General features: G+C 36.2%; 5 protein-coding genes across 13 annotated transcripts; 2 read left to right on the top strand and 3 right to left on the bottom strand.

Moving 5' to 3' along the window:
- The first annotated feature begins 1,895 nt into the window (after nt 1-1,895).
- On the top strand, nt 1,896-6,327 carry LOC106431715 (pyrroline-5-carboxylate reductase). The gene is made up of 8 exons (XM_048770206.1): nt 1,896-2,140; nt 2,350-2,398; nt 2,483-2,574; nt 2,697-2,769; nt 2,898-3,018; nt 3,102-3,207; nt 3,296-3,567; nt 6,155-6,327. The coding sequence occupies exons 1-7, from the start codon at nt 1,940-1,942 to the stop codon at nt 3,482-3,484; spliced, it is 831 nt and encodes a 276-aa protein (XP_048626163.1). The 5' UTR covers nt 1,896-1,939; the 3' UTR covers nt 3,485-3,567; nt 6,155-6,327.
- A 54-nt stretch (nt 6,328-6,381) lies between these two features.
- On the bottom strand, nt 6,382-8,773 carry LOC106431702. 3 transcript variants are annotated; one of them, XM_013872526.3, is made up of 6 exons: nt 8,669-8,773; nt 7,912-8,181; nt 7,611-7,717; nt 7,402-7,534; nt 7,127-7,321; nt 6,382-7,019 (listed from the first exon to the last, which is right to left on the bottom strand). In XM_013872526.3, exons 2-6 carry the CDS (start codon nt 8,167-8,169, stop codon nt 6,678-6,680), a joined length of 1,035 nt encoding a protein of 344 aa, XP_013727980.2. In that variant the 5' UTR covers nt 8,170-8,181; nt 8,669-8,773; the 3' UTR covers nt 6,382-6,677. The 3 variants fall into 3 exon arrangements, with proteins under 3 accessions (XP_013727980.2, XP_013727973.2, XP_048626162.1); XM_013872519.3 differs by having other exon boundaries at nt 8,608-8,756; XM_048770205.1 differs by having other exon boundaries at nt 7,912-8,236; nt 8,669-8,745.
- Nucleotides 8,774-14,047: 5,274 nt separating this feature from the next.
- On the top strand, nt 14,048-16,467 carry LOC125593689 (putative F-box protein At4g21240). Its single transcript, XM_048770196.1, has one exon. The coding sequence runs from the start codon at nt 15,140-15,142 to the stop codon at nt 16,436-16,438; it is 1,299 nt and encodes a 432-aa protein (XP_048626153.1). The 5' UTR covers nt 14,048-15,139; the 3' UTR covers nt 16,439-16,467.
- Nucleotides 16,468-18,938: 2,471 nt separating this feature from the next.
- LOC125593750 (la-related protein 1A-like) lies at nt 18,939-21,734 on the bottom strand. 7 transcript variants are annotated; one of them, XM_048770203.1, is made up of 8 exons: nt 21,463-21,734; nt 20,914-21,193; nt 20,536-20,832; nt 20,193-20,416; nt 19,895-20,086; nt 19,692-19,788; nt 19,365-19,455; nt 18,939-19,255 (listed from the first exon to the last, which is right to left on the bottom strand). In XM_048770203.1, the coding sequence occupies exons 5-8, from the start codon at nt 19,986-19,988 to the stop codon at nt 19,133-19,135; spliced, it is 405 nt and encodes a 134-aa protein (XP_048626160.1). In that variant the 5' UTR covers nt 19,989-20,086; nt 20,193-20,416; nt 20,536-20,832; nt 20,914-21,193; nt 21,463-21,734; the 3' UTR covers nt 18,939-19,132. The 7 variants fall into 7 exon arrangements, with proteins under 7 accessions (XP_048626160.1, XP_048626159.1, XP_048626155.1 ...); XM_048770202.1 differs by having other exon boundaries at nt 20,193-20,400; XM_048770198.1 differs by having other exon boundaries at nt 19,895-20,400; nt 20,536-20,674; nt 20,793-20,832; nt 20,914-21,210; nt 21,463-21,733.
- Nucleotides 21,735-23,502: 1,768 nt separating this feature from the next.
- LOC111210864 lies at nt 23,503-24,723 on the bottom strand. Its single transcript, XM_048770204.1, has 2 exons — nt 24,591-24,723; nt 23,503-24,054 (listed from the first exon to the last, which is right to left on the bottom strand). The coding sequence occupies exons 1-2, from the start codon at nt 24,658-24,660 to the stop codon at nt 23,756-23,758; spliced, it is 369 nt and encodes a 122-aa protein (XP_048626161.1). The 5' UTR covers nt 24,661-24,723; the 3' UTR covers nt 23,503-23,755.
- Between the last annotated feature and the right edge of the window lie 425 nt (nt 24,724-25,148).

The following is a 25,148-nucleotide window of genomic DNA, read 5'->3' as shown; positions in this document are numbered from 1 at the left end:
TGCTGTATTTGATTAGAAAAAAGTAATGCCGGAAATGAAAATTTTGACGTTTTGATAGATTTATTTATGTACTACTGTGTACTAGTGGTGTACCGTGTACGTGATTACTGTAGTCTTAAAAATCCTCCATAATAAGATGGGCCTAAATAATTCAGAGCTTAGTTTATATTAGGCATTTTCTTAGCATACTATAAGCCCATTAATAATTGGATAGCTAAACAGTGAATTAACCCAACGTGTCCGAAGACTTCAGCTTCATTTTGGGCTTGCTTAATTTCTACCTTCTTCAATGGAAGTTAGGAAACGGAAGAACGCCGACGGTGGCGCGTCAGTTAACGCCGGCGATGACCGGACTCCGTCTAGTGTTTCTTCTACATCAGATCGAACAGTACGATCGAACGTTATGGTTAGTATGATTCTTCTTGATTCGGTATATACAGTGTTCTGTTACTTTTAAATGATGTAATGTATTAGTTTTAGCTCTCAGTGTGTTTAAATAACGGTAAATAGAATGGCTTGATGTGTTACAATCCTTTCTTTTTATGTGCAGAGCAAAGCTCCACGTCTCATGCAATCTGCATTTTCAACTCTTGGTGATCTCTATTTGTATAAACTCTCAGATGCTCTGTATGGAGAAAGTGTTGCAAGTTGGTCTGTATCCTTTCTATGCACCATACTGAGTCATTTTCAGAAGGTCTGTATCCTTTCTATGCAGCATCATGTATTCATGTTCTTCTGTATGAACCGTACCTTCTCAAACTGCTTGGAGACTGTTCTTACCATCATGGGGCTCTACTATTATAGATCCTTCCAAGGACTATCAAGTCAATCGGAAGTGAGGTTTGGTCATAGCGGCCCTAGCACGTGCCGTAAGACCAACAAGTGCAATCATATGGTTATAACTTATACGTTGGGACCCTTGAGCTAATTTTTTGACGCCTAATAAGGTCAAATTCATCTTCCTAGAGGTGATCCCCCGATTGGGTGAGTCCAACTCATCAAGTGGTCTCCTAAACTAATACTTTCAGCTTTATTTTTGCTTGTGACCAATAATATATTAATATCCCGATGGCACTATACATGAGTTTAATCCAATCTCACTTGAGTGCCTCTCTGATCGTGCTAAAAGGGAATGTTGTCGTTTCCAACAAAGAGGGACGGAGGATGCAATGAACTACTTATCAGAAGAAGCATACAAAGGGAGAGTAAAGAGTATTCTCTTTCTCATGCCATGCCATTCTACTCCTTATTATTCCACGCTCCATAGTAACATTCCAATGCAGTTTCTCGACTGCACACCAAGGTAACAACATCACACTTCTCTCTACTATTTGATTCTTAAGCATTCTTCTTCTCAAACAGTGAAGAGAAGGGAAGACTTGACGAGTCAGACCGATTCTTGATGGACCCTTTAGGTTTTGTATCAGAGATTTCTGGAAACTGGTCAAAGCCGCCTAGTCACATTGTAACGTTTGCATCAGAAGAAACAAAACTTATCCAACGTTCCTTTAAAGAGGCAAGTTAGAAGCAAGAACCACTTTCTTCCAAATCTAACTTTTTCCTTCATGGACTGATAATAACAAATGTTTCTTTTGTTAACGATGAAACAGGTAAAAAGATTCTTCCACGCACACTTCAAGATTGATCGAGATCATCAGTCCCCAGTGGTCGTTTATGCTTGTATACAAGACTGAGTTTAGTAGGTGTTTATGTCGTTTTTTGGTTGGTTTAGACAGACAAAACGCCGTGATGTTCTATTCTACTGCTTTGTCTATGAACGACACGATTGTATAATTATTAAAGCGGGCCGTTTTTTAAAAGTTTGTATCCTTTGTGTTGGGCCTTTGTAAAACAATGGGCCACGTGATCTGCACGTGCACGCTTCAACACTTGTCACTTTAACTTGAAACCAGTGACAACCCAAGTTCGTTACTTTCCGATGGAGAAACATCAGATACCGATGGAGTACTTGTCGGTTGGGTTCATCGGAGCTGGAAAGATGGCGGAGAGTATAGCCAGAGGAATGGTCGCCTCTGGTCTGCTTCCTCCGCATCACATCTCAACCGCCGTTCACTCGAATCTCAGTCGCCATGAAGTCTTCCAATCCTTTGGCGTCAATGTCTTCTCCAGTAATGAAGAAGTAAGCCGATCTCTCTCTTTATTAGATGTCCCACATCGGACAAATCAAATGTCTTTGGGCAATATATAAGTGTATGGGTAAACCTCCACTCAAAAGCTACCCATACACTTATATATTGCCCAAGGACAATTGATTTGTCCGATGTGGGACATCTAATACTCTTTAACTTGTCTATACAACTATCATGAACGTTAGTGGTACGTTGACAGGTCGTTGAAGAAAGCGATGTTGTGATTTTCTCTGTGAAACCTCAAGTTGGTATGTTTGTCTTACCTCTCTCTGCGTTGTCTTCTCTATGGAATATCTTTGTACTGATTTAAAGCTGTGCCTGTTGGTTTGCAGTTAAGAAGGCCATCACGGAGTTAAGGTCTAAGCTCACGAAGGATAAGCTTCTGGTTTCCGTTGCAGCTGGGATTAAGTTGAAAGATCTACAGGTTTGTATAGAAACAAATGGTTATATATCACTATCAATGGCGTTGCAGTGTTAGTTTCTAGACTTCCGTTTTTGGTTTAAACGCTGAAAAGTCTCCTTTTGTTTTGTTTTGTTTGATGCTAGGAATGGTCTGGTCACGATCGATTCATAAGGGTGATGCCTAATACACCAGCAGCAGTTGGTGAGGGAGCTTCAGGTCGTTTCTCTCAGAGTCCCTATTTGTGTTTTTTTTCTTCTTCTGATGAAATTGTGTGTGGTTGCTTTTCTCTTTTGAAATTATGATATGCATACGGTTGCTGAAAATTATGTCTTTGTGTAAAACAGTAATGAGTCTCGGAACAGCGGCAAGTGAAGAAGATGGAGCACTTGTTGCTAAGTTGTTTGGCTCGGTGGGGAAGATGTTTAAAGCCGATGAGAAAATGTTTGATGCTGTTACTGGTCTCAGGTACGTAACGGTTTCTCAATGCTTAAGTTGTTCAAGCCGCCCCCTAATCAACTAACCATGTACTAAATTTCATCTTGTCACAGTGGGAGTGGACCAGCATACGTATTCTTAGCCATTGAAGCTTTAGCTGATGGAGGTGTAGCTGCTGGTTTACCCCGAGAACTCGCACTTGGCTTAGCTTCACAAACGGTCAGTGAACCGACCCATACAGCTTCTTTATTCACTTTCTTTTTCTGTTTGTTTGGTATTAAATAACTGAGGTGTTGGTCTCTGGCAGGTTCTTGGAGCTGCAACAATGGTGAGCAAGACAGGGAAGCATCCAGGTGTGTTGAAAGATGATGTTACTTCACCTGGCGGGACTACAATAGCCGGAGTTCATGAACTGGAGAAAGGTTCTTTCCGTGCGACACTTATGAATGCTGTTGTTGCTGCAGCTAATCGAAGCCGCGAGCTCTCGCAGAGCTGAATTATATAGAGAATGTTGCTCTTATTGTTTCACCCTCCTTGGTAGAGATGAAAGCTATTTATCTTGACTCTATATTGGTCAAGATTGTAGAAGCCGTAAAACCGGTTCGAGTTAAACGATAATATAAATACGATGTTAAGGAAAAAATAGACGATTCAAAACCGAAATGGAAACGAAGGCATGGAGTCGAGACGAATCTCTTTCCTTAACTCTTAATATTCGCTCCGTTAGTGCGACGGATCTGTACGAATATGAGTCCCAGAATAAAACCATGTAAGGTTATCACGCAGCACTCGTGAAGAACCTCTACGAACTAATAATCTACGAAACACTCTCTAGAGTTACGCGTAGGAGTTTTTGCTGGTATTTTGTTGTGAAAAAAGTTCAGAAATGAATGAAGATGAGAGGCGATATTTAAAGAGACGGAGACGACCCACTTCCCGCAACAGCTGCTGCACGTGGGCGAGAATCTCACGGAGATCGAGGGAAGTTGAGTTCCGAAACTTCTTCCTCAAGACTCTCTCTTATCTCGTTTAAAACTTTCGAGAGGATAACATGCATGACGTTTTTATTTTCTAGACAAACTACTTGTCGTTTTAAATAAAATTGTATGCTGTTTTTTGAGCTTAACTTGGTCCAAAAAGAATAGTTCTTATCGGGCCAAAGGCCCTCCACCCAAGCCCAAGCCCAAGCCCAAGCCCAAGCCCAAGCCCAAGCCCAAGCCCAAGCCCAAGCCCACGCCGAGCCGAGCCGAGCCGAGCCGGCCGGACGGCGGCGGCGGCGCGCGTGGGGAGCTCTCTCTTCCTCTGAGCTGTTTAACCAACACCAAGTGCTTGGCAATATATAAACATCTCTATTACTCTTCTCCTGGCCGATGTGGGACAAATCCCATAGCCATCATTCATTTACTTGACATATTTTTGGGCTTAAATCATCAGAAGCCCAATGTCATTGTATTCACATTATATAATAAAGGCCAATGCCTTTTATTGATCCAACAATCCCCCACATGAATAGAAATAACTCTTCTAAACATATGCAGGCTAAATGCAGACTCGATAGACTCTAAAAAACTATACATATTCTAATCCTGACTAGACTAGACAGACTTATCGAGAGTGTTTGCGAAAAATCACTGTGTTTGAGTTGGTGGCATTTTTAAGCCTTGAACCACTCATAGTTAGTATCTGTCGGGTTTACTTTACCAGAAGGTGAACATGATGTCTTGAACCAACCGGTGTTTTATGTAAACCGAGACAACAGGCATAACGCAGCTTCATTTTCTCGTAGAACTTAGTTCTCTATTGTGTTCATTGTGGCCCTGAACTATTCCTGGTTTTCATGAGTGAACTTAGAGAATATAGCCTTGCATTCATTCTCCTAGAAACGGCCCCATTTCACACTCATTAGGTGATTGACCATGAGAAGTATTAAGTAATACTCCGCTCAGAAGCTATGGAATCATTAAAAGCTTGTGCTTATCCTTTACACATTCGTTAGCACTTTATCATCTTAGGAGCTGGGAAGAGACTTCTTTGTCTCAAGTGCTTTGATTAGATTCTGTTTGATTTTGTTTTCCCTTTGAACCTACGTCTTGGGATCTCCAGTCATGATAGGTAGGGTTGCAGTCAAGCATCCTCATTCGTTATAGGCTTTAAACCCATTCCTTTTGATGATTTAGCAACAACATCTCGTGGCAAACCTTTGGTAAATGGATCCGCTAGGTTGTCAGCCGATTTGATGTAGTCTATTGTGATTACACCAGTTGAGATAAGTTGTCTAATGGTTTTATGTCGTCTTCTGATGTGACGAGATTTACCATTGTAGAGATTATTCTCAGCCCGAGCTATAGCTGATTGACTATCACAATGTATGCGTATAGCTGGCACAGGTTTCTCCCACATAGGAATATCTTCCAAAAAATTTCTAAGCCATTCAGCTTCTTCTGCTGCTTTGTCTAAGGCTATGAATATGAGTCCCAGGATAAAACCATGTAAGGTTATTACGCAGCACTCGTGAAGAACCTCTACGAACTAATAATCTACGAAACACTCTCTAGACTTACGCGTAGGAGTTTTTGCTGGTATTTTGCTGTGAAAAAAGTTCAGAAATGAATGAAGATGAGAGGCGATATTTAAAGAGACGGAGACGACCCACTTCCCGCAACAGCTGCTGCACGTGGGCGAGAATCTCGCGGAGATCGAGGGAAGTTGAGTTCCGAAACTTCTTCCTCAAGACTCTCTCTTATCTCGTTTAAAACTTTCGAGAGGATAACATGCATGACGTTTTTATTTTCTAGACAAACTACTTGTCGTTTTAAATAAAATTGTATGCTGTTTTTTGAGCTTAACTTGGTCCAAAAAGAATAGTTCTTATCGGGCCAAAGGCCCTCCACCCAAGCCCAAGCCCAAGCCCAAGCCGAGCCGAGCCGGCCGGACGGCGGCGGCGCGCGCGTGGGGAGCTCTCTCTTCCTCTGAGCTGTTTAACCAACACCAAGTGCTTGGCAATATATAAACATCTCTATTACTCTTCTCCTGGCCGATGTGGGACAAATCCCATAGCCATCATTCATTTACTTGACATATTTTTGGGCTTAAATCATCAGAAGCCCAATGTCATTGTATTCACATTATATAATAAAGGCCAATGTCTTTTATTGATCCAACAAAGATCTCAGATACTTTTTATTGTTTTTATTCTAATAAAAGTCAACTTCCAGAGTTGGGTGTTAACAAGGGTGGATCCAAACTCAGGTTGGAAGCTTGTAAATGACTAAGGTGGATTGACTTGGCTAAACCATCTGATTCTAATTCAAGGTCTTAATCTAGGCAAAACTCCAACAAGGAAGATGCATATTTACAAAAAGTAAAAAACAATAACGTTGTGAAGAATCAGACTTGAATCGTTAAAGGGTACGACCAAATTGCATTAAAACAAAATACTCGGACTATCTTACCAAACATTGGTATGAATATATACACATAAGAAAAAGAAAAAAAAAAATAGAAGCAAAACACTGATGAAGACTCGCAACCAGAAAAATAACAAAGATTTTTAATAACCAATTTTCACTCTCTTTACCGGTCCATAATTTGCCAATTTGGTTGATCATGGCCGGAAAATACCATGTAACCGTATGATCCGTAGCAAACGTTTAAAAAAAAAATGAAAATGTACTAGAGAAGGCTTATAACTATGATGTAGAAGATGAACCTGTAGTAACCAACCCCTCCCTAGCAGTCATTGCCAAAACATTGGTGACACGAAGAACGGCTTGTGCGCTTAGAGCGGACAGCTTTGACTGGCAGAAGTTTTCCCAAGTAATTGGCTCTGCCTCTGAGATTTGCTCTTCCTCTGGCGATGATGATGATGATGTCTCTGGTTTGATGAGAGGATGAGCTTTTTCGTACACGGTCTGAAGTTCTAGTAAGACGATCCGTGCAGCCTCGCGGGATTCAGGGAGCTGATCACTAAGCTGAGACGCGGCTGCTTGAACTAACTTGTCGATTCCATATTCTTTAATACCTTCAACTCCCTGGAATATGTATAACATAGCGCAAGAAGTTGTTGGAATTGCTACATAACACGTGATGCCTTTGTGAGAGAGATATGGGGAAAGAACAGGAGTTGAACTTGTATTACCAGTCGAGGTACACTTCTGGAAAAGCATGATGATGCTTTTGCACGGATCCGAGGATTCCTGTTCTTGAGACAAGGTTGCAGCTTTGGTAACAGCAAAGTTGGGGAAACGTATTTGGTCATCGATGTTAAAGCCTTCTCTGCTGCCTCGCAGACAAACCTTTTATCTTGAGACGACTTGAGGAGGAGTTGAGTAAGCTGAGAGCATGGTGTATGAACCGTCAAACTTCAATCAACGAACACAACGTAGAGAGTGAATAAAGAGAAAAAAAAGCTACCAGAGAATCCAACAGATCTGTTATATGGTCGTTGTATGCACTGAAGATGTCTGCAGACGTCATGCACGCCGTTTTACACACCGCACTTCTTGGATTTTTCAGTGATTTCACGACGAGTGGGATCACTTTCTCGCTGTGAAATGGGATATCATCATGAAACTTCCATTTTACAATCTACTCTAAGAGATAATAAAGAGAACATGGCTTACAGCATATGAACCATTGCTTCCTTGTGGAATATTGAAAGGCGACGAACGTTATTAAGAGCATCACAGACAGATACCCAATCCTTTGAGTCCAGACCAGCTAGAACCGACTGAAAGAAAAAAATGAGATCAATCAAACTGATTCGTCTTGCATTAAAAAAAAAAAATCATACTTCCAATCTCTAAATACATAGATACACCAGTAAACACCTTCATCACAGTTATAAACCTATGGGTTATACTAATGAAAATGAGATTTGATGAAAACCATAACACATAAGCAACAAACAGGGAAAAAAAAAACCTTGAGAACTGCATTAGCATCGTCTACGTTATCCAAGTTCTCGGACTCAATGTATTCAACTTCCACGGTAGCTTTCTCTGCCTCGGGCTTCTCTGATTCTCCAACGCTAGGAGGCAAAGTAACAGAGCTTGGTAATGGTCTATCTTCAGACTTTCCATTAATCTTCCCAACACAAGGCTTGGCTAAGCTTGCTTTACATTCACTCATCTTCTCAGTTAAAGGAAGAGAATTCAAATCTTTTAACGTATTAGTGGCCATACGTGACGTCACCTGCGTGAATAGATTACTGTAATTAATCAACGCAAGATTAAATGTGATTTTACACCTGCAGGAAGAACAGTCTATGATCAAAATCATTAAACAAACACACACATTCTCGAAACTACTTCACACAACACAGCCTAGATGATACTGAATCTTCGTAGTACATTCACACTAAGCCTAAACTGAGACATTCAAATCCGTTTCTAGCTCATCAACCTAACAATAGATCCTCTAAATTGCGCACAGATCTCTGATGAATTCAAGTGTATAAAGCCTAACACACACCGGAAAACATCAGATTAAGAATCTATGGGAGTAAGTCTACTTGTCAACTTCACAGACTGCTGAAATAAGATCAAAGCGGAGACCTATTCAACAGAAGAAAAAAAGGAATACGGCATAGATCTACATTTCGAGCTTCGAGCAATTTACCATTAACAACAATAAAACACGATCTCTCTCAGAAAGATCTCAATTCGTTAGCAATTTTTACCGGCGAATCACGCGGCGGCGAAAACGTAGGAGCTTCTGAGTACGATAGGGAAACGCCGTGGACTCGGAAGTTGCAGACCTTAAAATATAAATTAAGGAAAATCCCATTTTGGTTATATGCCTCATGCTCATTTTTACTATGAGAAGAGAAAATGATTACATGTTTTAATTTTTATTATGACATATTATAATGTACATTTTCAATTCTATTATATATTCACTATTAATGAAAATGATAAACTAGTAATAGAATTGTAAATATATAATTTTTACATTAACTTAGAACCAAAAATAAAATATGTAACTATTTATATTGTTCAAAGTTAATTGTAAATGATTCTCTTTCAAACGTCTTCTCTACTGCCAAGACGTGGTCTACTCTTCACCCTCCAAATTTTCCGGTTTTTTGGCACTCTCAAGTCTGGTTTACAGGAAGAATACCCAAGCATGCGTTTATCTCTTGGTTGGTGGCATGGAACAGATTGGCAACTCGAGACAGGCTTAGAGCTTGGGGTCTTGAAGTACCTCCAAACTGTCTCCTTTGTTCCGGTTGTGAAGAGTCTAGACAGCACCTGTTCTTTGATTGTGTATACAGTTATGAGATATGGATGTACTTCTGCTCACGCATCCAAGTTAATCCTCCCACAGGGTTTGAAGATTGTCTCAGGTGGCTAAGGACTTCTTCAACAGATCCTAACATCCTCTTGATCATAAAACTCGTCTTCCAAGCGGTTGTGTACATGGTTTGGAAGGAAAGAAATAGTCGCCTCCACTCCAGCGTGAGTAGACCCCCTCAAGCCATCATTCAAGAGGTTAAACAAACCATCAGACTGAAGCTTGATCCCCTTTCTAGGAACATGAGAATCACAAGCAGCTCCTCTCTCACTTATCTGGGTACTTGGTTAAGTATCTTTTAAGGGCATTGTTAAGTCCCTGCACCTTTTCTTTTTTTTGGTAAAGGTAGGTCTAAAGGTTTGTAATTTATTTTTGCAAAATAAATAAAGAGTTGTTTCTTAAAAAAAAAAAAAAAAAAAAAAAAAGTTAATTGTAAATATATTTGTTAGTTAAGTGTTTAAATTGTACCTTTATTCATTAATTGGTGGTAAAAATGGCCAGCCTAAAACACTGTTTATTAGAAACTTAAGAGAAAGATCATTTAAAATTAAAGAACTTGCAGTTGCTGTAGTGTCTAATTTTTTTTATTTAAAATTTAAATCTCTGATAGTTTTTTTGGTTTTCAGACCATAAGTTACATGGAAGACCGCATCGTTGGACAAGGTTCATTTGGAATTGTTTTTCAGGTGGTGTTTTGATTACATACATTTAATAGTTGATTTTACTGAGCGGAGAGATTCGTGCAAAGACTCAAAGACTCTCAAAGACTCAAAGTTCGTTAACTTTGTTTCATGTGTCTTGTTACTTGTACACAGGCAGAGTCTTTACAAACAGCAGAAACTGTTGTAATCGCCCTAAAATGTTGTGTCCCTCAAGCATTGTTTTTTTCTCAACGACCGAGAAAGATGAGTTGTACGTATCTCAATTTGGTCCTTGAATACTTTCCTGAGACTGTCTATTGCGTTTCGAAGCATTACAGTCGGGCTAACCAGAGGATGCCCATGATCTGTGTTAAACTCTATACATATCAGATTATCAGGTAATGTTTTCTCACTCATCCCATGAGAATATGTTCTCATAATTTAGAATTAAAGAAAATAATAACAATAATAATAATGTCTTTTTTTTTGGGGTAATCATGTTAAATCCATTGATTACATGCAGTTACTATTTCTTATTATGTGTTTATAGGCTCTTGGAACACCAACTCGAGAGGAAATCAACTGCATGAATCCAAACTACACTGAATTCACAAGGCTCATCCTTGGCACAAAGTAATTAAGCAAACTATTTTCACACTCTCTTTTTTTTATTTGTAAATAGATGATATCATCGAACATAGAATTTAATCAAACTTTATATGTTAAAATGGATCCACATCACACCGTTGGTGCTGCCGCCGCCGATAACGTTAACTTTTTTATGGGCCGGGTCGTAGACAACCTCGATACGATATGTGCGGGGGGTGAAGTCCACGTCGTTATCTTCGGTGGCAGTGAGCACTAGCCTTCCTCCTTCTTTGGTGAATTCCAAATCATTCCCAGGGAGATCAATCCTAAGCCTGCTCCCCGGGAGGTCAATCCGAAGCATAATCCCATTTCCCTTCATAATCTCTATCATCCCTTTACACCCTCTTTTGACGAAGGGATTCTCACCTGCCATAATTATTTATATTATAAATGTTACAAGTCGTTTACTGTATACGTATGAATTACATGCAACTTAGCTTCAACTTTTATGTCTTTTCATGATGAGCCTTTTGATGTATATAATATGTTATGGATCTAAAATACTATAACTCAGAGGACAAGTCGTTTACTGTATACGTATGAATTACATGCAGCTTAGCTTCAACTTTTATTTCTTTTCATGATGAGCCCTTTAATGTGTAATATGTTATGGATCGAAAACGCGAAAACTCAGAGGACATGTGATGATCTTCTCGTTCTCTTAGTTTGGAAAAAAAAAGGAAAAAGAAAAAGAAAAAGAGGGCGAATGAAAATGCATGATTGGTGAGACGATCGCATGAAGGAAAACGTATTCTCCATTTTTACTCGAATCAAAAGAAATTTACAAACGGTTTGATGTATTCATAAAAAGCGTAAAATGTGTGAAGCTGGTTGATCAGCGTGTACGATGCAACGGTCGGGTCAAAATCAATAGCTCGTCCTAAGAGAAAATGAGAACTTACACGTCGTCAGTTGGTTGTCCTGCAAATCAATAACTAGATGATCCGGCACTTCAACCGTGGTAGTACTCATTTTGAGAAGTTTTCCTTTTGTTTTTTTCTTTGAGGATGCTAAATGCTATGATAGAGAGATGAGTGAAAATGAATTTTCGGGGTACATTTATATATAGTAGAACTATATATCTAGTACCAATTACAAGTCTTCATTCTTACAAAAACCAAGACAGGTTGTTGAGGGCTTGGAGTTGCAAGAAAACAGTTGGGTAAAGTGCATTCATAACTTATGTTTGTAGGAATTACTAAAAATGTTCATACTGAAAGTCTTTCACACACACACACACACAAAAGAAAAGGGAAAACCAAATCGAGAAGAAGGTTCGAAGAATTGGTTAAAGCGCATTCTACTTTATGTTGTAGGTATTACTAAAATGTTCATATATACTGAGACTCTCTGTCACACACACACAAAAAGAAAAGGGAAAACCAAATCGAGAAGAAGGTTCGAAGAGTTGGTTAAAGCGCATTCTAATTTATGTTGTAGGTATTACTAAAATGTTCATATATACTGAAACTCTCTGTCACACACACGAAAAAAGAAAAGGGAAAACCAAATCAAGAAGAAGGTTTGAAGAGTTGGTTAGAGCGCATTCATAATTATGTTTGTAAGTATTACTAAAATGTTCAGTTACAAAAAAAAAAGTATTACTAAAATGTTCATATATGCTTAAACTCTCTCTCACTCACAAAAAAAAAAAGAAAAGGGAAAGCCAAATCGAGAAGAAGGTCTGAACATGTACGTAGGCAAAGACCAAAAAGGAAATATGAGTACACGAACCAATAAAAATACATTAAACAAAAACATTGCATGAAAATAAAATAACATGTTGTTGAGCATTGAACCAATCAAATTAAACTCAAACGTATTAACCACATGATTCCAAATATACCTACCAATCAAATTAAACCAAGTGTACCTGCCATGTTAATCATAAAAATTTCTGAATTAGCAAAATCTTAATAACAAAATGAAAAGGAAAAAAGCATTAAATTGTATGTACCAAAATCCTATATATATACGCATTACTCATATTCATCGATCTATATCTCACTAATATCTTTTCTTAAACAAACAAAAACACAATGTTTTTCCCTAAATCTGGTCTAGAAAAGATTGAATTTTCCAGCAGCTCCGCTGAAGAGCCAAATCACTTTGTGATTGATCTAGAGGAGGAAACTGATATCGTAAATGACCCTGCTGCGCGTAAGTTCGATCTGCTGTCAAAATCTCTTTCTGTTTTCTTTTTCCAAAATGTTAAATTGATTTACATTTTGGTTTCTTAGATTTCAATCCCTGTGTAACACAAGGTAGCCGAAAAGCATATGCGATAAAGGCGGCCACTGAGAGGAAGATTGTGGTGAAAATCGATATACCCGGTTGCACGAAGTTGGACAAATTCGATATCCATCTCAACAAAGTTCGGTTTACCGCGACGGAAGTTCAACCTGGTGCGGTTGGCTTGAGTTTCAAGTTTGCGGCGAGGGAGTACGACGGCTCTATTCTCTTCAAGTACAAGGCGTACGAGAACAACGACATCACCTACAACATCACTTACGGCGTCCTCCGCGTAACCTTCTCCAGCACCAACTAAGTTTCTATAATTTCTATAGTTTTACATTTATCTAAAGAAATAAAAGTCGGCGGCATGACATGCTTAGTATCTATATATATAAAGAAATGTTCGCCTCTCTCCCGTGAAGCCACGTCATCAATTCGTGCGTTCTGGGAGTGACACGTGTCCCATTTTATATTTAGGGCCAAAATAAATAAATGCAGTTAAAGGTAATTGAACTCAGCACCTCTAGCACTGGTAATTTCTCTTAGAACCACTAGGCTAAAGTCACTTTTTATAAATATGTGGCCGCGAAAATACTTATTATCGTGTCAGCTGGAAACCCATGCTTCTTCTGTTTGTGGCCAGGGCCGACACTGAACTGACGTCAAAATGAAGATCGTGAAGTTAAAAACTTTGCTCCAAACAGTTTTGCAATATTTCCAACCTTTATAACTTGATGCATATAATATATATCAAAATACATTTGTTGTACACGCTTTTATTAGTTTTGCTTTTAAAAGAAGGATTTACACTTATAAATGTTTTGTGCCAGTGAAGTAATGGTTGAAAAATCTCTATACATATGTCATTTTAAAATAACACTCAACTTCTATATATAGTCAATACATATGTACATGTTATATTCTAGACTAAATATTTTCTCTTTTAAAAATATAGAAAACAATTTTTTTAGTCTACAAGCAAATGTTGTACAACAAGTATGCATTATACAAAATAATATATATTTAAAATCCATACACAAAAAAAATAAAAGTTGTTATAGGCCTCTTTCTGACACATGCACACTCCACTATGAATAAAAATTAAAAAAAACAGTATTGTCATCAAACTTTATCACAAATCCACATTTGTACATCTATAATTATGAGTTAGACAATTAGTTAATTTGATACAATACCAAAGCAAGAATAATCGAAAAACAACTATAGCACCGCATACTAATAAGTAAGACATAACAGATAACCAAATTCTTGAATCTTAAAATAAATTTCAACTCGAACATTTAGTGAATATCAAATTAACTAATATCCCGCCCGTAGGGCGGGCCGACCCTAGTTTATAATAAACAAAAGTTAATTTAATATCTATGGTTCGTCGTGTGGATTGAGTCGAAATGGTTTAGTTTTCTATTGGACTGATGAATGAAATCGTCGGATTGCTTGTATCCCTTGCTTGATAAACAAAAGTTAATTTTAAGATTTTAAAACACAAACAGAAAAGCATATTCTACGCCTCCTACTCCTTATACTTGTGGTAAAAATTGACTCACCCGACATACTTTGATCCGTTCTATTCCATTGCGAGTTTAATATATTATATATGACTAATTCATCTTTTCGGATTTATTGATATATGTTTTCAACCCATTTAACCAATTTGCTATATAAATATGCTTGGCCTTTCACCATTGACCCATTATGAGCTTAACTCATTAGAGTCGTCGGCTGGATTGGGTTGTATTAATCCACTATGACTCTCCTTTCACACACACACACAACAAGAAGGTTTGTCCAAAAGCAATGATGATACTTGCACTATTTGAGAAAAAAAAAGAGAGTTTCTTTTGATTAAATAATCATTAAAAATACTTAAGATAGACTAGGTAATTCTTAAAAATTATATAAAAAAGTTTAATATTATACTTATAAACTTTTATGGGAAAGTTAGCTTACATTATCAAAAAATAAAAATAAATTGTAATCTAATTTAGATTAAAGACTAACCCCTAAAACTTATAAAAATCTATTCAGAAAATCTAACATATATGATATACCTATAAAATACTTTTCATAACAACACCAGTAAGAGATTTCTTATAGATTTAGTTACAGTTAAATCTATAAAGAAATAAAACTATAATTAACATATTTTGAAGACAAAGATTTGATACATTCTTTAAATTAGATTAGTACATTAATTTATACTATGTCAATATCAAATTTTATAGAAAAGATCTCTATGTATACTTACATAATTGTATAATGTCAGTATAAAGAGGTTTAAACGGACAAAGAGATCATTGAGAAATTAAAGTATGGGCTTAAAACTAGGAGTGATGAAAAATAAAGAGGACAAGAAAAATTATGAAAAAGATGGTGAGTGTGATATTCCTCATGATCTCATGAGGGAGATATTACTGAGACTTCCAGCGAAATCATTGCTAAGGTTTCGATGTGTATCAAAGTTATGGTTCTCTACCACTACAGATCCAAGTTTCATTAATTTGTTCGCCACTCAGTCATCAACTCGTCCGTATCTTGAACTCTGTTTTACAAAAGAGGACAACTGGTTATTTTTCTCATTAGCGCAAAAGTCTTTATCTCATCATCATATGGACCATATCACCCTCCCAAAAGAAGACCGGTTCATCAATGATTTTGAGTCCATACTTGGCTTGATCTCCTTCCAATATTTAAATTATTTTGTGATCTGGAATCCTACCATAAGACAACATGTAACCATACCCAAACCCAAAGATTCATGGCATACAAGAAGCTATTTAGGATATGATCCTATTGGAGATACATATAAGCTACTTTGTATGTCAAATACTTCTGATTCCAGACCTCAAGTTCTTACATTAGGAGCTCAAGAATCATGGAGATTGATTAAAAACAGTCCTATGCATTACCAGACGAATAATGGAAAATACATCAACGGGTTCATCTTTTATGAAGCGTATTTACGATATGAATATTATGGAACTCTTGTTGATCGTGGATGTCCTTCGTATATTTATCGCGAAGGTCTAGATAGAAAAACCATAATGCGTTTTGATGTGAGGTCTGAGGAGTTTAAACCAATCCAAATGCCCCCGCATTTTAGTCACAAAACAAGGCATGCTCTGGTAAATTACGAGGGCAAAGTGGCACGTATTTGTCAAGAATCATCTTTTATAATTTTATGGATCCTTGAAGATGTTGACAAAGAAAAATGGTCATACAAAGAGTTCCATGTGCCTTTTCCCCCAGAAGATCCAATTGAAGCATATGACTATAGCATAAATATACTATCACAACAAAACGAGAACTACATTCTAAATGGTATCCATGATGACACTGGTGAATTAGTGAAATATATTCTAAGTGGTATTAATGATGACACTGGTGAATTTATTTTCATACCATTAACAATGTGGTGTGGTGACAAAGAGGCGTATGTCTTTTGTTATGATCCAAAGAAAAAATATACGAGGAAGATCAGATTTGAAGGAACTGGGTACGTTGACAATTTTAAGCGTGGTTATAAACTCAAACACTGGGTATTTGCTTATTGTTTCCCTAATCATATTGAGAGTCTTGTGTCTCTCAACAACCTAACTTTCCCGCATTAAATATTTTATATGGAGTTATTCTTCCGTTCACCTCATAGGGCAGTGGCATCATAGGGCAGTGGCAGAGTCAGAACTATTTTTAACTGGAGTTTTAATATGTATATATTATTATTACAAAAATATTTTTTTTTACAAATTTAATGGAGACATTTGAAAACTTATACATAAATTAGTAGAGTCAAATGCTATATTTTAACTAAATATTGTAATAACTTAAGAAAAAAATTGACTAATTTTTTTTCTCCAATTTGAGTGGGGTCATCTGATCCCACAATCTACTTTCCCTCATATCCTAGGGTGAATTTCTAAGTTCATCAATCAATAGAATTTTATTATTTTATTTTTGATATATTTTTTTAAAAAAAATGTATATTGTCAAGTTATATTTAAAAATAAAAATATGTGTAAGTGTAAATAGACAGAAGTATGTGTAGATGTAATTTTTTCTATTATTTTCCGGGTATCATGCAAAATTAATCTAACTAGATTCTTTGTCCGCGCTACGCGCAGAAAATGCTTTTAATTAAATATATTAATTTTAAGGTAGAGATCTATTTGTGAAAAAGGTGGAAATCTCTTAAAATATTGAAAATGTATTTGCTAGTTTTAATTAAAATTTGATTGGATGCCTATAACTTTTTCTAGTTGGAGAGATAAAATCAGTGAATGAATTGATCAAGATAGATTTAGTGCACTTATTATATTCAAAGACATAGTACAATAATTTGATGGGATACGAATAAAGAAACAGAAAGAGGTTGGAGAGCGTATTTTTCTCTATTGCTTTGATTTGTCCTGATGTTTTTGTTTTGTTGAATAGGCGAAGTTGCTCTTGAGTTCATTATTTGGTTGACTTGTTATTCGTCCATTGAGGTGCTTGATGTATTTGATTAAGCTGTCAGAGTAAAATCTTGTTGTTAGTGATGAAGCTTAGTTGTAGTTTTCCCGCAATAGTGAGTGTAATATTTGTATGAACAATAAATTAAATATAGATCGCTTATCTTTAGATAGTCTTATACTTGTGACGATAACAACTTGAAATTTCCGAGCTTGTGACGATAAAATTATTTATTTAAATGCTGTTCCTTCTTATTAGTGAGTTTTTATGTCAAATTTGTATTTTGTATATTTAATAACACTTTGTTGTGTTTTTATGGTTTTATTAAATGTGTTTGTAATTTTATTTTTATTGCTACGATCATGATTTTTTAGTGATAAATGATAATGTAATTTTAACATTATGTATTATGTTTTATCATATATTTTCTATTTAGATTTTCCAATCTTCATGCTGTCATTTATTTTAGAATCATTTTAGTTAGGTAATAAGTTTAAAAAACATGTAACTAAAACTGTGTATGTTGTAAATTTAGACTTTTTAGCGTAACTGGGCACTATAAATTATGAAAATTATAAATAAAAAAATTATGGAAATTATAATATGATTTTATCTTGCTAAATATTTCTGCTGTGTTTATTTTTTGTTTTATTTCGTATTTTTAAAATTTTATTGCCCTATTTTTAATTTGCAGAGAATTGCTATTTTCAATTTTTGTACCTCCATTCTATCTTTTTGTTATTATTTAAAGGATCTGATATTTTTTAGTAGTGTATATGCAAATGAACGAAACAATATAAATATATTTTAAATTTTAATAAATTTGCAGTTTATTTTAAATTATAATTTCACTATTTTTACTACAAATTTTACTATTTCTTCTTTTTTATAAATCATATATTTGTTACTACAATAAATAAATTTATAAAAAATATAAGTAAACTATATCACTTATTCCAAAATAAATTTCATAAGGAAGCAAATAAAAAACTTTTAAAAGTGTTGTATGAGTTAAATACGCTAAAATTTCTATGACTTTTTTTTTGTAACACCTCTATGAAACATATTACTATTTACTATATCATTTGTTAAACTATAAACATAAAAAAAAATATTGCAATCTAATTATAGTTAAAATATAGTTATGGATTAAAACTCAGTGTAAAAAGATAATTAAGATATTTTAAATAGATATGCACAACTTATTTAATTTTTATTATTAAATTTCATTTTTTTACAATTACTATCTTTTCGAAATACCAATCAGGTTATCAACATTGTTATTAAAAATAAAATTTTATATACTTTCTAACTTAATCTTTTATTTTATATTTCGGTTACAATATTAAGCACTAATGTATCAGTTTAAGGATTATGTGAATTTTGAGTATATCTTCAGTCCAACATTATGATCCAAAAACAGCATTTTCTTTCTTTTTTTATCTCCAGTAAAAACATTCTATTAATATCACAAATTAAAAAATATAAATTTTATTTTTTTATAACCTCTATGTTTATTATTACTATGCAGTCGAGAGCACATGCATGATCTTCAGAAGACGATTACTGATATATTGAGTATATCTTCAGTCCAAAAACATCATTTTCCTTTTTTTTTATCTCCAATAAAAACATTCTACAATCTTGTATTAATATCACAAATTGAAAAATATAAATTTTATTTTTTATAACCTCTATGTTTATTATTACTATATGCAGTCAAGAGCACATGCATGATCTTCATGAAGAAGATTAGTGATATATTGTGATACATGGTAATGAAATTTAAAAGAATTGTCTAAAGGCCTAGTAGTTGGTAACTGATCTGCTACTTTGTTTGCCTCCCTCTTAGTCCATCAGAATGAAATTGCTTCAAACTTAGTCGACCACCATTTGATCTCCCTCGAGAACAGTATGCTTTGAAGAGTTTTTAAAGTTATCTTTGCTATAAACTCTACATCCATGTTCATCATCTTAACCTGTAATTCAAGAGTAAGAATAGAGAAATTAAAAGCAACACATTTGTGTAAAATGAAAATGACAAAACAGAGTAATGCAAAGCAAGACAATCTTGTGTTAGAGTTTTACCCTTTTGAAGTCATCTATGATTTTGATGGGAACCCATCCTTGTTCATCCATTAAGGAAATGAGGTACTGATCATTCTGAAGGTTTTCGTCACTGGAAAAAAGAATAAAAATACGGAAGGTGAGCACATAAAGGTAAGGTGATATTCTACCAACCAGCAAAGATGGACTCAAGGCATGGAAATACTCAGAGACATTCCATCAGAGGTGTCAGCTCAACATAGTATCAAAAGCACAAAATATATAGATGCAAACGCATAACTTGCCACAAGTAATATTCTATTTGTTTTATGACTCTATCCTTTAAGTCGAGTTGTTCAGGAGTCATACAGAGCTTGAGGACCCTGGTTACCAGGGTGCGGACCAAAGCGTGGAGGGTAGCCTCTTATAGCTCCAGGGGGTGGAACCGGGAAGTAGTACACAGGACCTATGTCAAATGAAGAAACAAAAAAAATACAGCAATTTAGTAATTATACTCTATCTTAACACCATGTATGCTCAACCTGTCCCTTGACAGAGAATCAACATCTTACCGGGAAAACCAGGACCTGGACCAACCATGAACCCAGGACCTTGCCCCATATACGGAGGTCTCACAAAGTCCCTAGGTCCAGCTCCATGCGGCATGTTTCTTGGGCCGTAACCCCTCTGATGCTGTCTAGGATATCCTTGAGGAGGAGGTGGTGGAAGAGGGGATGCTTGCACTGGCTTCTCGTTGCCAGACTCTGCAACAGGAGCTCCAGGAATTGGGTAAGGAGGATAAAGAGCATATGGAAAATCAGGACCAGTGGGATACGACATAGGTGGAAAAGGAGGTGGATGATAAGGTACATCGTGCATGGGGTAAGCAGGAGGAGGACCACTTTGGTTGCTCTTCTAGCCTGGCTTTTAATGACGTCCAAAAGTGAGAGCTCTTCATCAAGAAAAGATCCATCAGTGTTGCATTTGATCCACTCTCGAGGAGGCAGAATCCAGTGATGTTGTCACTGCACCTCAGCTGTTCTTCTCCTCTGTTAAGGCTCATCCCCTCCCATGCTCCCTGCTTGTTTCCAGTCCTTTGCATCAGATTTAGCATATTGGAGGAGAAATTTCCAATGAAGATTACTTTGTTAACAATATAAATGATTTCTAATTCGATAGTTAAAAAAAAAAAAAAAGGCAAGAAAGCGAGTACCTTCCAGCGAAAACAATAATACTTTGGCGCTGATTCTTATTTTGGCAATTTTTAAGAGCAAGCTGAGCAATCTGGATCGCTGTTGTCAAATTAAACTCTCCAACATCGAGGGGTCAAAAGACAGTAAAATTGATGCCTCCTTCAAAACAACAACAATTACAAAAATTGCTTTTGAGTAGAGAGACATACTGTGCATACAGGCCAGAATCTTGCCAAGATCAGCAGAGGTAGGCGTAGTCAAGACTCTAACTCCTTACCTGCCATTGTCAAGATCCCCACACTGTTCTCCGGATTCGACTACAATCGCAAAATACAAAAATATCCCCTAAATCACAGATAAAAAGGACAATTTAAAAGCTCTAATGGAATAGAGTGTACCTGGGTTTTGGCACCGTAGAGAAGATTGACAGCTTCGGTTTGAGTCTGTAAGAGAATTGTACATCAATGATGATCTCTTTCATCGCTGGTTTCTTCTCGTCACTAATCGCTATCAAGTAGTTTCTCCTCACCCACCCGATCCATCCCGCGATGTACATGAAAAAAATTCCTGGTGTTTTAAACTCTCCCCAATGCCTCTGGTCTCCGGTCTCTGTTCACTATCAGGTGTGCTGGCCCGTCTGCACCGCACAGAAGCCCGTACTTGCCGTAGTTGTCGAACCTAACAACAAACATAAACTTGAAACAAAGATAACTAATAACCATGACTAAACGTTTGAACTTGTTTCTATCAAAAGGAAAACTCATCTTTCAAGGTCACAATTACACTTGTTTTGGCACATAAAGATTTTAGATAAAAAAAGTATTTCAAAACCCAAAACTTATCATTCATGAATATCACCCAAATTTCATCTTACGGGATCAAATATTTGGTTTTGGCCAATTAAAACGAAAACTCCAATGAAAGAATACAGAGAGGAGAAGATATACCTTTTCTTTGAACTCAACTTCTTCCATGGCGAGTAGAATCTCTTCGTTTTGAGGCTGAGGCCACTGAATGGGTAGCAGATGCGACACTGGATGATGGATCTAATAAGGACTTTAAAAAAACTAAAAAAGAATGAGAAAGAGAGGAGGCCAAAGGAAATCATCAAGATGGAATTAAAGTGAACGATTGATTATGTGTAACGAAGATTGGAAAAGAAGATGAAAGGAGACGATTGATTTTTTTTTTTTTGATCAACAGGAGACGATTGATTCGATGATGATTTTAGAAGATTAGGGTATGTCAGGTTTTTAACATGGGCCGTATATTTTTTTAAGATTTGAAAGCCCAAACGCAGGATTTTTTAAAGAAATGGCCAAGTAGAGATGACGTGACATATTTAAATCTCTTGATTGGATGTTTTTTTTTGCAGACGTGGACATGCTCAGCTTTTAGTATAGGTTAGATCCTTGTTGGTAACTTGTTCCGAAACCGGTACACAAATTAACCAGCAAAACCGGCTTTCTGATATTGAGACGGTTAAACCGTTTCTCTGGGCTTGACGCTCGAGATCAATTCTGCTAAGCGAAAACCAGACGACAGAAAAAAAAAAGAAAAAGAAAAGCAACACAAGAGGAGGAGAAAACTCGAAAACGAAGAAGACGAGAAAGCGATACTCTCGTGCTACGAATTCAAATGATTTGTTTTCCTTAGCAGATCGATCGCAATTGATCTATCTCCGCCGCTGTTTTCGCCGTAATTGACGGCGGTGTATACAGTCTCTTTTGCTTGTGCGTGACATCAACAGGAGAAGTCATCTTAAGTAACGCCGTTTCTTTTGATCGCGATTGAGTTCAGCGTCGTTTCTTCTCCCAGATTTTGCGTTTGTTGTTTATCTCGAATTCGTAAGGAGTTATCGAAAGAGTTTTTATCTTCTCTTCGTAATTTATACTTGCTGATTATAGATTCATTAGGTTATATGCGATTGATGATATCTTCAGGTTTGTTCTGCGTCGAAGAGATGTAAAATGCTGGCGAATTGGAACTTACGGTGTCAAAGGTTGCATAGTATAGAAAAACTATAAAGTCTGGTTCAGAGAAGAAGTTTCCTCTCAGTGCAAAAGACTACAAGTTAAACGAAGAGATTGGAGATGGCGTTGGTGCCACCGTGTACAGAGCTTTGTGCATACCGCTTAACGAGGTAGTTGCTTTCAAGGTTCTTGATAATATGATTACATGTTTTAATTTTTATTATGACATATTATAATGTACATTTTCAATTCTATTATATATTCACTATTAATGAAAATGATAAACTAGTAATAGAATTGTAAATATATAATTTAGAACATTAACTTAGAACAAAAAATAAAATATGTAACTATTTATATTGTTCAAAGTTAATTGTAAATATATTTGTTAGTTAAGTGTTTAAATTGTACCTTTATTCATTAATTGGTGGTAAAAATGGCCAGCCTAAAACACTGTTTATTAGAAACTTGAGAGAAAGATCATTTAAAATTAAAGAACTTGCAGTTGCTGTAGTGTCTAATTTTTTTTATTTAAAATTTAAATCTCTGATAGTTTTTTTTTGGTTTTCAGACCATAAGTTACATGGAAGACCGCATCGTTGGACAAGGTTCATTTGGAATTGTTTTTCAGGTGGTGTTTTGATTACATACATTTAATAGTTGATTTTACTGAGCGGAGAGATTGGTGCAAAGACTCAAAGACTCAAAGTTCGTTAACTTTGTTTCATGTGTCTTGTTACTTGTACACAGGCAGAGTCTTTATAAACAGCAGAAACTGTTGTAATCGCCCTGATGTTGTGTCTTTCTCAACGACCGAGAAAGATGAGTTGTACGTATCTCAATTTGGTCCTTGAATACGTTCCTGAGACTGTCTATCGCGTCTCAAAGCATTACAGTCGGGCTAACCAGAGGATGCCCATGATCTATGTTAAACTCTATACATATCAGGTAATGCTTTCTCACTCATCCCATGAGAATATGTTCGCATAATTTAGAACTAATTAAAGAAAATAATAACTATAATAATAATGTCTTTTATTTGGGTAATCATGTTAAATCCATTGATTACATGCAGTTACTATTTCTTATTGTGTGTTTATAGGTTCTTGGAACACCAACTCGAGAGGAAATCAACTGCATGAATCCAAACTACACTGAATTCACAAGGCTCATCCTTGGCACAAAGTAATTAAGTAAACTATTTTCACACTCTCTTTTTTTTATTTGTAAATAGATGATATCATCGAACATAGAATTTAATCAAACTTTATATGTTAAAATGGATCCACATCACACCGTTGGTGCTGCCGCCGCCGATAACGTTAACTTTTTTATGGGCCGGGTCGTAGACAACCTCGATACGATATGTGCGGGGGGTGAAGTCCACGTCGTTATCTTCGGTGGCAGTGAGCACTAGCCTTCCTCCTTCTTTGGTGAATTCCAAATCATTCCCAGGGAGATCAATCCTAAGCCTGCTCCCCGGGAGGTCAATCCGAAGCATAATCCCATTTCCCTTCATAATCTCTATCATCCCTTTACACCCTCTTTTGACGAAGGGATTCTCACCTGCCATAATTATTTATATTATAAACGTTACAAGTCGTTTACTGTATACGTATGAATTACATGCAACTTAGCTTCAACTTTTATGTCTTTTCATGATGAGCCTTTTGATGTATATAATATGTTATGGATCTAAAATACTATAACTCAGAGGACAAGTCGTTTACTGTATACGTATGAATTACATGCAGCTTAGCTTCAACTTTTATTTCTTTTCATGATGAGCCCTTTAATGTGTAATATGTTATGGATCGAAAACGCGAAAACTCAGAGGACATGTGATGATCTTCTCGTTCTCTTAGTTTGGAAAAAAAAAGGAAAAAGAAAAAGAAAAAGAGGGCGAATGAAAATGCATGATTGGTGAGACGATCGCATGAAGGAAAACGTATTCTCCATTTTTACTCGAATCAAAAGAAATTTACAAACGGTTTGATGTATTCATAAAAAGCGTAAAATGTGTGAAGCTGGTTGATCAGCGTGTACGATGCAACGGTCGGGTCAAAATCAATAGCTCGTCCTAAGAGAAAATGAGAACTTACACGTCGTCAGTTGGTTGTCCTGCAAATCAATAACTAGATGAGCCGGCACTTCAACCGTGGTAGTACTCATTTTGAGAAGTTTTCCTTTTGTTTTTTTCTTTGAGGATGCTAAATGCTATGATAGAGAGATGAGTGAAAATGAGTTTTCGGGGTACATTTATATATAGTAGAACTATATATCTAGTACCAATTACAAGTCTTCATTCTTACAAAAACCAAGACAGGTTGTTGAGGGCTTGGAGTTGTAAAGTGCATTCATAACTTATGTTTGTAGGAATTACTAAAAATGTTCATACTGAAAGTCTTTCACACACACAAAAAGAAAAGGGAAAACCAAATCGAGAAGAAGGTTCGAAGAATTGGTTAAAGCGCATTCTACTTTATGTTGTAGGTATTACTAAAATGTTCATATATACTGAGACTCTCTGTCACACACACACAAAGAGAAAAGGGAAAACCAAATCGAGAAGAAGGTTCGAAGAGTTGGTTAAAGCGCATTCTAATTTATGTTGTAGGTATTACTAAAATGTTCATATATACTGAGACTCTCTGTCACAC

Source organism: Brassica napus, chromosome A3 (genome assembly GCF_020379485.1).
Source record: "Brassica napus cultivar Da-Ae chromosome A3, Da-Ae, whole genome shotgun sequence".
Classification (NCBI taxonomy): Eukaryota; Viridiplantae; Streptophyta; class Magnoliopsida; order Brassicales; family Brassicaceae; genus Brassica; species Brassica napus.
This window is presented reverse-complemented; position numbering and strand designations above follow the sequence as displayed.